Source organism: Oryctolagus cuniculus, chromosome 12, assembly GCF_964237555.1.
Source record: "Oryctolagus cuniculus chromosome 12, mOryCun1.1, whole genome shotgun sequence".
Lineage (NCBI taxonomy): Eukaryota > Metazoa > Chordata > Mammalia > Lagomorpha > Leporidae > Oryctolagus > Oryctolagus cuniculus.
In genome coordinates this window covers 81,807,845-81,823,106 of record NC_091443.1, presented here as the reverse complement: position 1 = coordinate 81,823,106, position 15,262 = coordinate 81,807,845, and the positions used below count along the sequence as shown (strand labels likewise).

At 39.0% G+C, this 15,262-nt stretch overlaps 1 protein-coding gene and 3 long non-coding RNA genes across 17 annotated transcripts in view; 1 reads left to right on the top strand and 3 right to left on the bottom strand.

The window, feature by feature from the left end:
- Positions 1 to 15,262, top strand: part of SLTM (SAFB like transcription modulator) — a 68,972-nt gene that overhangs the window by 2,298 nt on the left and 51,412 nt on the right. For 7 of the 14 annotated variants that reach the window (XM_051821937.2, XM_051821935.2, XM_070054294.1 and 4 more), the window contains exons 3-4: positions 11,562 to 11,626; positions 14,559 to 14,756. In XM_051821937.2, coding sequence (XP_051677897.1) covers positions 11,562 to 11,626; positions 14,559 to 14,756 — 263 coding nt within the window. The remainder of the gene's footprint in view (positions 1 to 11,561; positions 11,627 to 14,558; positions 14,757 to 15,262) is intronic. The other 7 variants (XM_051821944.2, XM_070054296.1, XM_051821943.2 and 4 more) reach the window with 1 other exon arrangement.
- On the bottom strand, positions 725 to 3,853 carry LOC103351095 (uncharacterized). Its single transcript, XR_007910173.2, has 3 exons — positions 3,717 to 3,853; positions 1,153 to 1,258; positions 725 to 862 (listed from the first exon to the last, which is right to left on the bottom strand). It is a non-coding gene; the product is annotated as an uncharacterized lncRNA (long non-coding RNA).
- On the bottom strand, positions 3,845 to 6,353 carry LOC138844697 (uncharacterized). The gene is made up of 3 exons (XR_011380925.1): positions 6,223 to 6,353; positions 5,706 to 5,774; positions 3,845 to 3,979 (listed from the first exon to the last, which is right to left on the bottom strand). It is a non-coding gene; the product is annotated as an uncharacterized lncRNA (long non-coding RNA).
- LOC138844695 (uncharacterized) overlaps positions 6,570 to 15,262 on the bottom strand; it is a 29,122-nt gene continuing 20,429 nt past the window's right edge. Inside the window, exon 3 of the long non-coding RNA XR_011380923.1 lies at positions 6,570 to 6,688. This is a non-coding gene — a long non-coding RNA (uncharacterized lncRNA). The remainder of the gene's footprint in view (positions 6,689 to 15,262) is intronic.

Genomic DNA, 15,262 nt, shown 5'->3' with positions numbered 1-15,262 from the left:
GTGATCCAGATGCTACTCCAGCCACCAAGTGATTGCAACCAGAATAAAGTGATTGAGTGGCTTACTCTTGAAGGGAATATTAAATTTCGATCTGAAGCACTGGGTATCAGGAGTAAGCCAGTACTCTTCGCTGGCTGAGTCTTCAGTATGTATGGAAGGACTTCGAAAATGGCTAAGAAGCAGTCCTTGGTGAGAGGGGAATGGTGAGGCAGAGACAATCTTTAGAAAAGTAACAAAACTATTGTGAAGGGCTGCAGCTTTTACTGTGATTCTGACTCTGTATAACTTTGAGAGATTAATTTGTTTCACTTTTAGAGATAGTTCCCTGTTTTTAGAGATCCTTTTGTTTACAAACCAGAGGCTCTTTTGAAACAGGGAAATATAAAAAATTCTGGAATAAGTATAACAGGAATTAACTGTGTTTGTCTTCGTAGTTTAAATTCTTATCAGTAATTTGATAGATGCTGTTTTAATCATGGTTTTAATTTATTTCAGTTGACTTAATGATTTTAGCATTTAGAGTAAACTTCATTTGATTTATTCAGCTCTAACCTTTTTAATTTCTTTATATCCCTTTTTCAGTTTCAATTAAGAATGTCATTTATCTTACCCTTAGAAATAGTTTGAGCAATATAAAATTTTAAGGAACTTTTCAGTATATTTGAGTACATTAACTTTTTAAATATAGATTTCAGAGCTACTTGAAGATTATTCTGTAACTCTGATGTTCTGTGTCTTACGATCTTTAGTTAGAAGTTGTAATGTTTTATCATTTGTGAGTACTTCATGAACTTCGGTCCAGGACTTCCATTGTACATAGCTCTAGTCTCCTTCAGTTCCCAGGATCACTGTCCTGAAAGTCCTGTGAATTACAAAGAATAGAATGTAAGCCCCCAACTCAGAACCTAGTTTGTGTTAATTTGCAGTTAAAATGCTATGGGTAAGATTATTTTTAAATTAAGTTAAAATAATTTTTAGAAATCAAATTTGTATAAGGGAAAGTTGCTAACATGTTGATAATTAATGTAGCTTTAAAACCAAGGATATAAGAAGTTAACTGATGTTTTAATGTGATGTCAGTGTTTCAGTCTGCTTGCTGAATTACCTCGTTAAGTTCTTTTTGCCAAATATATATTACTTAGTGGTATTTACCTTGAACATAATTCCCTCTTGGTCATGTCACTTTTTCTTCAGTGAGTCTGTTTCTTCTTTTGTAAACTTGGAAATTTTACTTGTTCATCCGTAGGCTCTTTTAGCTCTGAAATTTAACAATTGTATATAGCCAGGAGTAAGAAGAAAAATGCTTTCTGTTCACCTAAGATAGATATACAAAGAAGAAACAGGGAAACTCATAGGCCCCCAATCAATATATTTATTCTTCTGACCAGTTATTAGAAAACAAAAGGGGCAAAGAAAGGGATTACTTAGAAGTAATCAGGTAGGGGCCACCTGTGGTGCTGTTACTTTGATTCCAGCTCCCTGCTGATGGCCTGGGAAAGCAGCAGAGGATGACCGGAATTGATTGGGCCCCTGTACCCATGAGGGGGACCTGGAGGAAGCTCCTAACTTTGGCCTGCCTAGCCCCAGCTTTTGGGGCTGTTTGGGGAGTGAACTAGTGGGTGGAAGATCTCTCTCTTAACTCTGACTTTCAAATAAATGAATTGGTAATGTGTGTATATATATATGAGAGAAGCAGTTAGGTAGACCAGTAAGATATAAGATCACTGCTTGTCAGGAAAGTAATAATTCTTGTAATCTTAAAATAGCTAGTAAAAGTTAAATTTAAAAAAGTGGGGCGGGGGGTGGGTGGCATCGTTGTGATGTGGTAGGGAAAGCTGCTGCTACAACCTGGCATCCCATATGGATCCTGGCTGCTTGACTTCTGATCTAGCTTCCTACTAATTGCCTGGAAAAAGCAGCAGAAGATGGCCCAAGTGCTTGGGCCCCTGCACACTTGAGGGAGACCCTGATGAAGCTCCTGGCTCCTGGCTTCAGCCTGGCTCAGCCCTGGGTTTTGTGGCCGTCTGGGTTGTGAACCAGAGGGTGGAAGATCTCTCTTTCTGTCTTTCCCTTTCTCTGTAACTCTGACTGTCAAACAGAAAAAAAAAGATCATTAAGAGAGAGAGAGAGAGAGAGTAAGAGAGAGAGAGAGAGGAGCGGGTGTTGTGGCCCCATGAGTTGAGGTACAGCTTGGGACTCCTGCGTCCCTCATTGGAGTGCCAGTTACAGTCCTAGCTATTCCAGTTCTGGTCCTGCATTTTTGCTGATGTATCCTGAGAGGCAGCAGATGATGGCTTAAGTTACTGGGTCTATGCACCTATGTGGGAAACACGGATGGAGTTTTGGCATCAGGCAACAGGCTCCTGGCTTAATCCTAACTCAGCTGTGGGTTTTATGGGCATTTGCAGAAGAGGAGGGGAATCATGGCATGATCAATTTCTGTCTGTCTCTACCTTTCAAGTAGATGGAGATAAATAAATATATAGAGACAAGCTCCATGGGTCTGGAAAAATCACTTAGGTGTATAAATGTAGGGTAACTATTTTAACTGTTTTAAAGTTATTGTGTTTAGACAGGAAAAAGAACTATATTCTCATAGAATTATTTTTTAAAGATGCAGTTATGAGCACCAACTTGCAATGAATGTTGATAATGTTATAGTGGGTACTTTATAAATTTGTTTACATAGTTAATATGGTAGAGTAATTTGTATTTTAGATTGCTTTTCCCTTCTGTGTTTTTTCACAGTCTTTCTGTTACGAAGTTGTTAATAAATAACCTAGACAAAAGCTTCGCCCATTGAGATTTAGTGTCATATTATTTGGGTGTGTGTTAAGAAAGTGGTTAGACTGGTAGAGCTAACTCATTACTTGTTTAAGAGATGATAGATTCAGTTCTTTGGTTCACTTAACAATGGCTTCTTTAAGATTTTCAACCTTTTAAGGTCACCTCTAAACTTTAGCAAAAGTATTTAGTTAACAAGAAGTATTCAGAATTACATTTAATAATACTGTACTTACTGATGTTGAGATTAATTTTGTAATCTCATCTAGGCTTTATATAGATTAAAACTCCAATATAAAAATTGATTTTTTCCCTTATTGATACAAGTATTATTTGAGGGTTACCGTTTTGACCAAACATCTGATGTCTAATTTTTTGTGGCAAATAATATATTTATAATTACACATTACTCTGTAAAGTTTTTTAAAGTTTATATGTGAATCAAATAGGACAATATAGTAATCAGCCATATAAAGCACATTTTATATAATACACAATCACAGTGTAATATTCATTTTTGACTCTCCCTCCTTTTCAGATTGCAGTATGTTTAGCTGGTAAGGAGCTTGGTACTGGGAACTATGGTACTCTTGGGTATGGAATTGTGCTGGATATACCTTGAGTGCCCACCAGACTGAAAGCTCATTAGGGCCCGCAGGTGATTTTTTTCTCTACCTCTGTCTTTGTTTTGGCTGGTATACAGCGTGGCACATTCTAGATACTCATGAACGATGTGTTGAATGAATACTTAGGGCCATTTGTTGGCTTTCTTACTGACTGCTTTTAAAAAAGTCTCTTGGTGCCTGTTCTTTGTAGGAAGCACATACATGGGGGGACTAAGAGTCTTTACTGTCTTTCACTGTTTTTAAGTTGCTCTCTCAAGGGCACTAGTGGCTTCTCCTTACATAATGATGGGTAAAAGGTGTGCTTACTTGCAGAATACAGGAATCCTTGCTTAATGCTGTTATTCCCTACCAAGCTGTTGCTTTGTTGGAAGGTCTCCTACTCTTCATTGGAATATTGTCCAGCCTCAAGGTTCTAAATATTATTTCTTCACAAGGCCAGCCTTTTTCTCTTAGCCGTTAAAACCTTCATTTGCCTTCACAGTTGTATTCAGTGGATAATGTTGATCACCAGAGCACTCCTGTCCTTTTTCAGCTATGAATCCTGTCAGACGTGATGTGTGTCAGGGATCCTGGTAGGGTGTTAGGAAGAATTTTCTTATACAGTATTTTAAGATAGGATGTATCGCCCAAGTTAGTCATCAGGTGTTCTAAATTAGTAGAAAACTCAAGGTTTCAGAAACTTGCCTTTTCAATAAGCCCAGGTAAAATAAAGTGTGAATTGTGCATGAATTGAAGGGAAAAAAAAGCATCATTATTAGTTGCATCAGAAAAAAACTTTAACAAAGAGTTTGAACAATGGTTTAGAGTTTAAGGGTAGAAATTATCGATTTATTTAATCAACTATTGACATTACAGTAAAAGGGCCTTAGTGTTGTGCAATTACAGGGGTTAACTGTTCATGTCATAAACTCTACAGCCTGAGTAACCTCACACGGCAACCCTACTACCCTGGAATAGTAGTTTATATTCTGGTTTTACAGTATTGTTTTCAAACTGTTAAAGGGAAGATTTTCATTAGAAAAGTTAGGTAATCCAGAAAAGTACAAAAAAGTGAAAATCATCCATAGTCTCGACACTCTGAATTTGTCATAGGGAGCGTTTTGTTGATAAGGTATGTAGCAATGTGTGTAGGAAGAGGTTTTTTAAAAAATAATAATAATTAATTTGAGAGGCAGAAAGAGACAAACAGCTAGAGTGGTGTGTCCAACACCTGAAGTCTGGAACTTAGTCTGGGTCTGCCACATGGGTGGCAGAAGCTCAGCTATGTGGGCTACCCCCTGCGGTCTCCCAGGGAGCCCATTGGCAGAAAGCTGCAACTTGAGTTTGAAGCACAGCCAGGACTCTAACTCAGATGAGATTTATGCATCCCAAATGGTGCATTAACCACTGCACCAAATGCCCACCCCAGGACAAAAATATTATGTTTAAGGACTTCCCACCTTCAACAACTAGAATAGGTTCACACTGTATGTGGTGTTGTTAAAAGATGTGCAGATTTTTTTCTAGTCTGGAAAACAACTTTGCTCCTGTAGTCCTCAGTCCTCTCTTTCTAGCTTTAGCTACACTCAGTTATGTCAGTGGTTGGCAGTCAGCAATCTGCAGCAGAGTTATTTGAGTTTTTAAAAATATAGATAGCAGGCTTTGTTCCCCTAGAGATTTGGGTTCCGTTGTTCTTTTGGGGACCCTGGGTATCAGTATTTTCTGGAAGCTGCCTGGGTGACTGTCATGTGCAGCAGGAGTCACTGGTGATTGTCCTAACGTTTAAATTTAGCATCATTTTCATTCATCTCTCTTTGCGCTCATCAGTTTCCAACTAGTTTAATATACTTTACAGTATTTGATTCTCACAACAGTGCTAAGTTAAGCAGAAGTACTTTTTATTGATAAAACAATTTTAATCTGTTTATTTATAAATGTGACCTCTTGTGAATCCAGTTAAGTTTTTGCTATTCTTTAAAATCTTACATGTGTATGTTTGTTTGCCAGAAATATTTATTCTGGTTATATTTGGATGACAACATTTTTTGTATTTTCCAAATTTATTATACTAGATGTGAATTATTTTTGCAATTTTTTCAAAAATAAAAGTAACCTGTTAGATGACTGTTGTGTTTGAGTCAATGTCTAAGGCCTTTTAGAAAAATGAGTTCATTGCTAAAACACCAGTTTACCAGAAGAGAAGTTAAACACATGCGAGCAATCAACATAAGGCGAAGCCGATGGTTATTTAAGATACTGTGTGCAGTTGGAGAGTGGCTGTTGCTAGAAACAGTAATGCTGTTCACTTTGGCTTACCCTCCGACTCTTCCCTCGTGTGCAGCAGAAAGCCCGTGACTCAACAGTTCGTGCATTTCATAGCAGCGTCTGTGAATGTTCAAGGGGAGAAGTTACTCAGTCACGAAGTATTTTGGCAAAATTACTTTAAAATTTACTTCTTAAGAGAGTTTTGTTTATGGTTTGGAAGTGTTTCTCAAAAACGAAAACTGCAGGCCTTCGTAAGGACTTACTTGCCTTTGGAGGAGGAAACCATCTTGTGATCAAAACCCATTATTCACTTTTCTGAAATACAGAGTTTTAAAAACTGAAAAGTTTTAAAACATTTGGTGGCCTAGGGAGGCTGTTTGTAGATTTTTTTGTAGATTGTAGACTATTTGTAAATTGATCCCCTTTGATGTGAATATGCATTGTATCATTGCACAAATATTTCTGTGATTGGTTGTGAGATAACTATTTCAGAAGCTACTGAGAGGTTTAACTTTTTAAATATTTTTTACAAGATTTATTTATTTATTTATTTGAAAGGCAGAGTTACCGAGAGGCAGAGGCAGAGGGAGAGAGAGGTCTTCCTTCCGTTGGTTCATTCCGCAGATGGCTGCAACAGTGAGAGCTGGGCCTATCTGAAGCCAGGAGCCTGGAGCTTCTTCCTGGTCTCCCATGCCGGTCGAGGCGGGGCCCAAGGACTTGGGCCATCTTCTGTTGCTCTCCTGGGCCAAAGCGGAGCTGGATGGGAAGTGGAGCAGCCTGGACTCAACCAGCACCTATATTGGGTGCCAGCACTTAGGTGGCTGCTTTATCCACCATGCCACAACGTGGGCCCTTAACTTTTAAAATTTATTTTTCAGATCATGTTTAATACTCAATTTATTTTTTGTTTTCGTTCCTCAAAGCATTGCAGTTTGGTGTCAGTCTACATTAAGCTTTCAGTTAGCTACATCCTCTTGGGCTTGCCACTACTTCCCTTTGGCCAATTCACATTTCCATGGCACATGCCAGATTCCCTGAAGGACAAAACAAATGAATCTTGTTAGTTGAATGCGTAATTTGCTACGGGAGCAACAACAGCACAAACTTAAATGGAATAGAGATGTGAATGGTTACTGACTGTACAGAAATGTGCCAATGGTAGTGTTGCTTGTTGGAATCGGAGGTTTTTTAAGTTTTTCATCTGATGTTATAAAAGTTAGGGGCCTGTAAGATGTAGTTTGTGGCATCATTAACGTTAGGAATATGCAGTTGTTATTGGCAGGCTACAGTTGCATATGAAGCTAGTTTGACTGCCTTGTCCTGGTGGGGCCAAGTAGAAGTCCAGGCTTTGTTTACCACTAGCATCTGACCCAGGACTTACTCCATTATCAATCAGGAAATACAGAATGCTCCTGTCTGTTGATTTGTTGTATTGTAAGTTCTAGGCTGATTGATGTACATTACAGCCTTAAAAATGAGTTATATTTTATGTGAGGAGGGAAAATACATGAAGTCTTCCAAAAGTTCATGGAAAATGGGTGTTATGAGAAAGTTTTGCATGGATTTAAAAATTTTTGTACTGAAATAAACTTATCTTTTAATTCCATTTTTTCCCACAAACTTTTAGAAGTACTTTTTTTTTTTTTTTTTTTTTTTTTTTACACAGGAAGAAATCACAGTAGTTTCTACTTTAACATGTATAAAACAAGCCCAAGGCTGGTGCCGTGGCTCACTAGGCTAATCCTCTGCCATGCGAGGCCAGCACACCGGGTTCCAGTCCTGGTTGGGGCGCCGGATTCTGTCCCGGTTGCCCCTCTTCCAGGCCAGCTCTCTGCTGTGGCCAGGGAGTGCAGTGGAGGATGGCCCGAGCGCTTGGGCCCTGCACCCCATGGGAGACCAGGAGAAGCACCTGGCTCCTGGCTTCAGATCAGCGCGGTGTGCTGGCCACAGCGCGCCGGCCGTGGCAGCCATTGGAGGGTGAACCAACGGCAAAGGAAGACCTTTCTCTCTGTCTCTCTCTCTCACTGTCCACTCTGCCTGTCAAAACAAAACAAAACAAAACAAAACAAAACAAAAAAAACAAGCCCAAAGTTACAACTAAAAGCATTAAAAAGTTAATGTAAAAGTTTAGTTTTCTGCAACACTGCATACGTATCAGTATGCTACTCCAGGTTCATTTTTGTATATTTGAAATTCTTGGCCTCGTAGTCCTGAGTTTATAAACTGGTAATGTTTATTGTCTAATGCTTGTGTGTGTGTGTGTTGCAGGGAGGGTGTGGGGTGGCAGTGTATGGCTGTTCTGCAGGTTGTTTTTCAGTGGTGGGGGATGGGGTGAAAGTTTTGTATTTTTAAAACTTATTTCTCCCAGAAGGTAACACCTTTAAGATTGATTTTGTTGTTTTCTTTCCTTTTAAAATATATTCATTTAAGAAGAAAAAATGAGCCAATATAAAGAAAAAATGGTAGATTAAGTAGATAGGCAAAAATCCTGAAGTTGGCCTGTGAATGACTGAAGCTTGGGAGATCCTGGACCAGAGGAACGAGAGATTAGAGGAAGACGCCTGCTTGCTGATTAATAGTCATTGGAACCCACTTCTGTGCAGTCAGCCAGATCTGGCCAGTCTTGTCCTGCAGGGTTACAAGTTCACAGTCTTCAACTCACCTGGCATTTGCAGTGTTAGCCTTTCATCTTTGCTAGTCCCTGAAAAGCTGCATTCCAGTTAGAGGGATTTTAGGCATTAGGAAGCAAAGTGGAGAAAATTTGTCAGACTGGAGGAGTCCCAAAATATCAGGGTAGTCCTTTTTATTTCACGTGGAAAGGCAATGTTATGATCCCTTAGGGTAAATATATGGTGTCAGGAGGTAGCTAGAAGGAATAGTCTTCTGTGTTTTCTGTCCAGGAATAACTGTTCAACCGAGGAACCAACCTAACCTAGCTATGGTTGGAGGTCCGACAAGCCAGGCCATTTAAGGGTACACCAAATGGAATTTTAAAATTTTAAAATTTTAAATAAGTTTATTTTGGTGCAAGAAATTTTTGAAGTCTTTGTATAGTTTTTCTCTTCTTCACAAAATATTTTTTCTGTGAACTTTAAAAAAATATACGTGTTTATGTTCATCTGCTTGAAAGGCAGAGCAACAATGCTGGTTTACTCCCCAAATGCCTGCCACAGCCAGGGTTGGACCGGGCTGAAGCCAAGAGCTTGGGACTCCATCTGGGTCACCCACGTGGGTGGCAGGGGCCCAAGCACTGTCTGACAGGAAGGTGGATCAGAAACAGAGCAGCTGTATGGCATGTGGAATCCCAAGCAGCCAAACCTCCTGTGCCACAATGCCTATCTCCTTTCATAGTAGGCATTTTCATTAACTTCTTGAAGACCCCACAAATCTATTACATGCATGAATTTCAAAGTTTTTACACTAACATAAACTTGTCTTTTAATTCCATTTTCTACAAGATGTTTGAAGTACCTTGTAAACCAACTATCTGTCAAGCACACACAAGAAGCCCGCTACTGTTGGTGCCTCTGAGGCAGGGGAACTAAGAGCTAAAGGTCATTGGCAGAACTTTTTAAAATCGAATTTCTGCTTGTACCTTTTAGATTCTTTATGATACCTCTGTATTTTCTGTTCTAAAGTAAAAACTATTTTAAAATGTAAATTAAAATACCACAGGCTCATATATAAATGTTTGCTAAACCTTAATTCCACTTCTGTTAATATTTGCCAACTTCCCTCTAGTTTTATATATGCATATATTTGTTAAGTAGAGCTAGTTCTTTGTTAACCATTTCATATACACACACACACACACACATAATGTTCAATGATCACATCAAGGAAATTGGCATACCTGTCACTTCAGACATATATTATTTTCTTTGTGTTAGGAATTTTTTTTAATATTGTGGAACATTCTGTCCGAGTGTGATAGAAGAGTTTAATGAGCTCTTCCTCGTCCAATACTATTTTCTTTTTCAGGAAAGGAATTTTTTTTTTTTTTTTTTTTTTTTTTGACAGGCAGAGTGGACAACAGTGAGAGAGAGAGAAAGAAAGGTCTTCCTTTGCCGTTGGTTCACCCTCCAATGGCTGCCACGGCCGGCGCGCTGTGGCCGGCGCACTGCGCTGATCCAATGGCAGGAGCCAGGTGCTTCTCCTGGTCTCCCATGGGGTGCAGGGCCCAAGCACCTGGGCCATCCTCCACTGCACTCCCTGGCCACAGCAGAGAGCTGGCCTGGAAGAGGGGCAACCGGGACAGAATCCGGTGCCCTGACCAGGACTAGAACCCGGTGTGCCGGCACCGCAAGGCGGAGGATTAGCCTAGTGAGCCGTGGCGCCGGCCTAGGAAAGGAATATTTTTACTTTTTTCTTTAAAAGATTAATAAATATTTTTTGATGAACAGGCTTTCTCAGTGGTTCTAATCTAGCTGTTAAGAACAGACTAGTCAGAGAGGCTTGTTCTCATTTTGTAAAATTTTCATATACAAACTAAATTTGGTAGCAAAGAGAGTGATAATGGTGATAACTATAAAATTAGAAGGATATATACTTTTATCTAAGAGACCATAGTAAACCAAAACTTGTGTTTTCCCTAAAATAAAAACACCAATATTTTAAGTAGGAAATTCATACCATGATATGTGCTGCGCTTCATCACTCATTTGATTCTCTTGAGCCTTCATGTACTTCCAGGGTAAAAGGAAAATGTCCACCGTGTTTTCACGTCCCTACACAGACCCGTGTCTTGCTGCACTTTTATCTCTTATTCATGGGAAGGATTTCACATTGGGAGTAGTTAAAACAGACAGGGGCTGGGGAGGAGACCGGGGAGAGAGAAGCACGGTAGCCTTCTTCAGGTACCCTGCAGCTGATCCTCCCCACCTCCACCCCAGGCTTGAGCTCAGTGGTCACACTGCCAGGGCCTGCTGCAGGGCCAGAGAAAAGCTCATAAGTTGGCCTCTGTTCACATTTCAAAAGAAATGAAAAACATTTAAGTACAAACGTTCTAGCACCTGTGTTTTACAGTCTTCTGATACATTATGGATTTTAAAGTAGGTTTTTGTGAACTAGACTGAAAATATAATAAATTTTTAGCACTGGCCGTGTGGAAAGCTTTTTTTTTTTTTTTTTTTAATGTGGAAAACATTTTTAAAGTTCCAGCCACCAATTTGTAAAGTGTTCAAGATGAGATGGGCAGAGAAAGTCTCTAGGCTGTCTGGAAGCTATTAGCAGCTTCCACTCCACAGCAATTTCTGCTTACTTTAAATCAGTCATCATGTTAAGTGACCAGTGCTATTTATACTTAGGTTTTTGGACAAATAAAAGACTACTATAGAAGTAGTCGCTGTACTTCAGGAATTTCTTATCTCCATGGGGAGGCAGGATGTACTTGAACAAAGTACAAGGCAATGCATAATTAAGTGATGAATTGTATTGTAAGATGCAAATTAAAAGTATGAGAATTGTTATTTAAGAGAAAGCTTGTTGTGGAGAACTTAGCAAAGGCTTTGTGGGGATATAAGTCTTGAATCCAGCTATTAGGTGACTGGTTATGTGTATATATGTTTATGGTTAGTAGAATGCCATTGAAAGGTACTGCTGCTCCTGAGACAATTGAAGAAAGAGACTTCAAGTGGTTTAAAGAAAATGTAGCATATTTGTCAAGTCAGTTAAGATGATGGGTTGATATGTAGGATTATTTGCACAGTATATTTCCACACAAACAGTATGCCATTGTTCGTGAGGTTTTGTTGTTGACGTTGTTTGGGACAGCCAAGTCCAGGTGGTTGATTAGCAGTTGGCATTAGTGGATTTGGGAGTGAAGAGATACTGCAGGGTAAACTGAATGTTATTTTGCTTTTAAAGAAATAAAATATTGATTGTTAACCCATTTTCCTTCTTCCACAGGTAAAAAACAGGAATCAGATGAGTTGGGTGGAGATGCTTCTGTGGAAGATGATGCTTTTGTCAAGGTAAAATGTTAATTATTCAGGTTAAGACCTTTATGTTGAGATTAGCATTTTGCATGATGAATTTTCTGCATTTCATTTGAACAAGACACTGAAGTATGTAAACTATATATTTAGTGATATTGTCAATCTAATTAACTCTCATAATTGAGAAACACAATTGCTTTTAATTTAGTTAAGTGAAACAGGCCTTTGCTTAGAAATCTGAGGCACAGAATCCAGAGGAATAGTTAAAGGACAATTTAATATGTTAATTCGAGATCAAAAGAACATTGTGAAAGATACTGGTGATTTGTAATCTGTTTATTGCATTTGGAGTTTGTACATAATATACAAAACTTAGATTAATGTAGACTTTAAAATGAAGAGAGAAAATTACTATTGTGTTGTTACTTGTTAAGAATCAAATTAAGAAATTTGTTTTGCTCCTTTAAAGATAATTAAGCCAGGTCTTTTTTTGGCTGAAAAGGAATGTGCTTCAAAATTTACCAGCCAGAAAAAGTATGTAACTTTAATTGGGTCTGTGGCAATTCTATGTACAATAGAAATAGAAACATTATTTTAAATGGTAGTTGAAGTTTTTATTTGTTTTGTCTTCACTTTAATGAAAAGTGATCTACTTACTCATTGTTAGGTCTTAAGTATTGTGGTATTTACAGGAATTATTTAATGAACACAGCTCCTCTTAAAATAATATACATTTATACCCACATATATTTGGTTTTTCTGTGCAGTTAGTCCGTATTGTCATTATGTCTCTGGATGTGTCTGTGTGCCCCACCATGAAGTCAGCTCATGTCCACTCAGCTGCTCTTTTCTCCTACCTCTTAACTTTTCCCTCTCTGCAGTCTACACACGGATCTTCCACAACACAGCACACAGCCCATACTTGGAGGCAAGGCTTGGAGAGAAAGAAGTGTTTGGTTAAGGAGTCAACCCTGAAAGCATATAGTTTTAGGAAATATTTTTCTAAGAATCCATTCAAATTAATGATTTGCATGTCTAGAATCAGTCAGATTTTGTTTGACCCTTTGGGTGTTCTGTTACCCTTGTCCTGTTTTCTCCTATCAGTTTGTGCCTTTGCTGTTCTTACTTTCTTCAGTTGTCTTCACTAGTCAATGTGTGATTAAGCAAAAGTTACCCAGAAGCTGGAAAAACACTGGGACTTAGTAAAAAGTCCTTTAATTTTCAAATGTCTAACTTTCTTTCCATTTATAAAAATGTTAGTCATTTGAAATGTTATAAAGAGACAGATCTATTCAGAAAAATAATAGTACTGTCTCTTACCTGTGCTCAAATATGCCTTTGTGTTATTATCAAATGAACCCTGTGATAATGTCTAGAACAGCAAAGGAACTGGTTTTAAAAATCCTGCTTACATATATCTTTGGTTTATATTTCTTTTTCCACTTTGGAAGTATCAGCATTTGTGATATATTGGACTGGAATTCAGTGAATATGTTTTCTTTGTCTCCCAGAATCAGTAATTTTGGAATTAAATGACAGTGGTGGGTAAATACCACTTATTGCCTAAATGTTTGAATAGTATGGAAATTGCTCTGTGGATAAGTGAGGAGAATGATTACATTGGCACTTGAGGGCGAGTGAAGTTCCCTCAGAGGCTTCTTTGCTCTTTTTCGCACTTCCTTTACCATCATGCAACCACCTAATTCCATTTGCAACTTCCACTCATATTTTGACGAGGTTGGTCAAAGCAGAGATGTCCCACTACCTCAAGCACTCCACATTCCAAAACAGTCATTTTCCTTCTGTGCCTGCCTCCCTACAGAAATTTCTGTTCCTTCACTGCAATTCAGCTGTGTTAGTCCTGCCCCTGCCCTTTTCCCCTTTTAACCCAGAAATCTTTTGTTGGTTTTACTTTAAGAATAGGAACGGAGGAAGGCAATGCTTATTGCTTTTAGCCCTTTGTCTAGCCAAGCAGATTGCTGCTTTGTTAACACTGAAGAATTATGTATCTATGAACTTTTAGGGTACACAGACCTTGTTAGGACAGATTCCAACTTAAGTTCCCCTGTAGCACAGTGAGATATTTCAAAACAAATACATGTAAATTACTTAGTTGCATGTTTTTCAAGAACAGATGTTGATAAAGCAGTTGAACATTCATTCCTTATTATGAAATAGAAATAAACCTTGTTTTGACATCTAAGATTTCCAGGGTCTTCCAGTTAAATCAAACTGTGGCACGTGGAGCAATCAAATTATTTCTTTCTTTTTTTTTTTTTTTTTATTTTTGACAGGCAGAGTGGACAGTGAGAGAGAGAGACAGAGAGAGAAAGGTCTTCCTTTGCCGTTGGTTCACCCTCCAATGGCCGCCGCTGCAGCTGGCGCACCGCGCTGATCCGATGGCAGGAGCCAGGATCCAGGTGCTTTTCCTGGTCTCCCATGGGGTGCAGGGCCCAAGCACCTGGGCCATCCTCCACTGCACTCCCTGGCCATAGCAGAGAGCTGGCCTGGAAGAGGGGCAACCGGGACAGAATCCGGCGCCCCGACCGGGACTAGAACCCGGTGTGCCGGCGCCGCAAGGTGGAGGATTAGCCTATTGAGCCACGGCGCCGGCTCAAATTATTTCTTTGAAGGCATATCATCTGGACAGTTCCTAGAATGTGGCTTGGTAAACATTTAAATAGCTTGACTTTAAAGCCACTCTTAACAGTGTGCACAGAACATCTCAATTAGTATGCATTTCAGTGTGAGAGATACTAAAATTCTTGGTTTAATGATCTTGGTATTAGACTCCTCTTTTTAAAGACACAGTTAATATGTAAGGTGAAATGGTTGAACTTTGACTTTGGGAATAATATCAAAATATGATCAAATTTGACACAGAGATGTAAATTACCAAAAAATGTTTGATGGATAGCCTATATACTACTTTGCCTCTGGTTGTACCAAATTTTCTTACCATTAAAAGGACTGTGAATTGGAGAATCAAGAGGCACATGAACAAGATGGAAATGATGAACTAAAGGACTCTGAAGAATTTGGTGAAAATGAAGAAGAAAATGTCCATTCCAAGGAGTTACTTTCTACAGAAGAGAACAAGAGAGCTCATGAATTAATAGAGGCAGAAGCAATAGAAGATATAGAAAAAGAGGACATCGAAAGTCAGGTCTTTAGCCAGTTTTTTTTTTTTTTTTTTTTAAGATTTATTTATTTACTTGAAAGTCAGAGTTACACAGAAAGAGAAGGAGAGGCAGAGAGAGAGGTCTTCCATCCACTGGTTCACTCCCCAGTTAGCCACAACAGCCAGAGATGTGCCAGTCTGAAGCCAGGAGCCAGAAGCCTCTTCTGGGTCTCCCATGCAGGTGCAGGGCCCAAGGATTTAGGCCATCCTCTACTACTTTCCCAGGCCATAGCAGAGAGCTGGATTGGAAGTGGAGCAGCCAGGACTTGAACTGGCACCCATATAGGATGCCGGCACTGCAGGTGGTGGCTTAACCTGCTATGCCACAGAGCCGGCCCTTTTAGCCAGTTTTTTAAACACATGACACCCATAAAATTAAGTTTTAAATAGTTAAAAAAAAAAAAGGTTTTTTTCCTGGTTCAGTTTGGAAATCTCAGGATATTTTTGAAGTATATATTTAAAGTTACTTATAAATCACTCAGAATCTTACC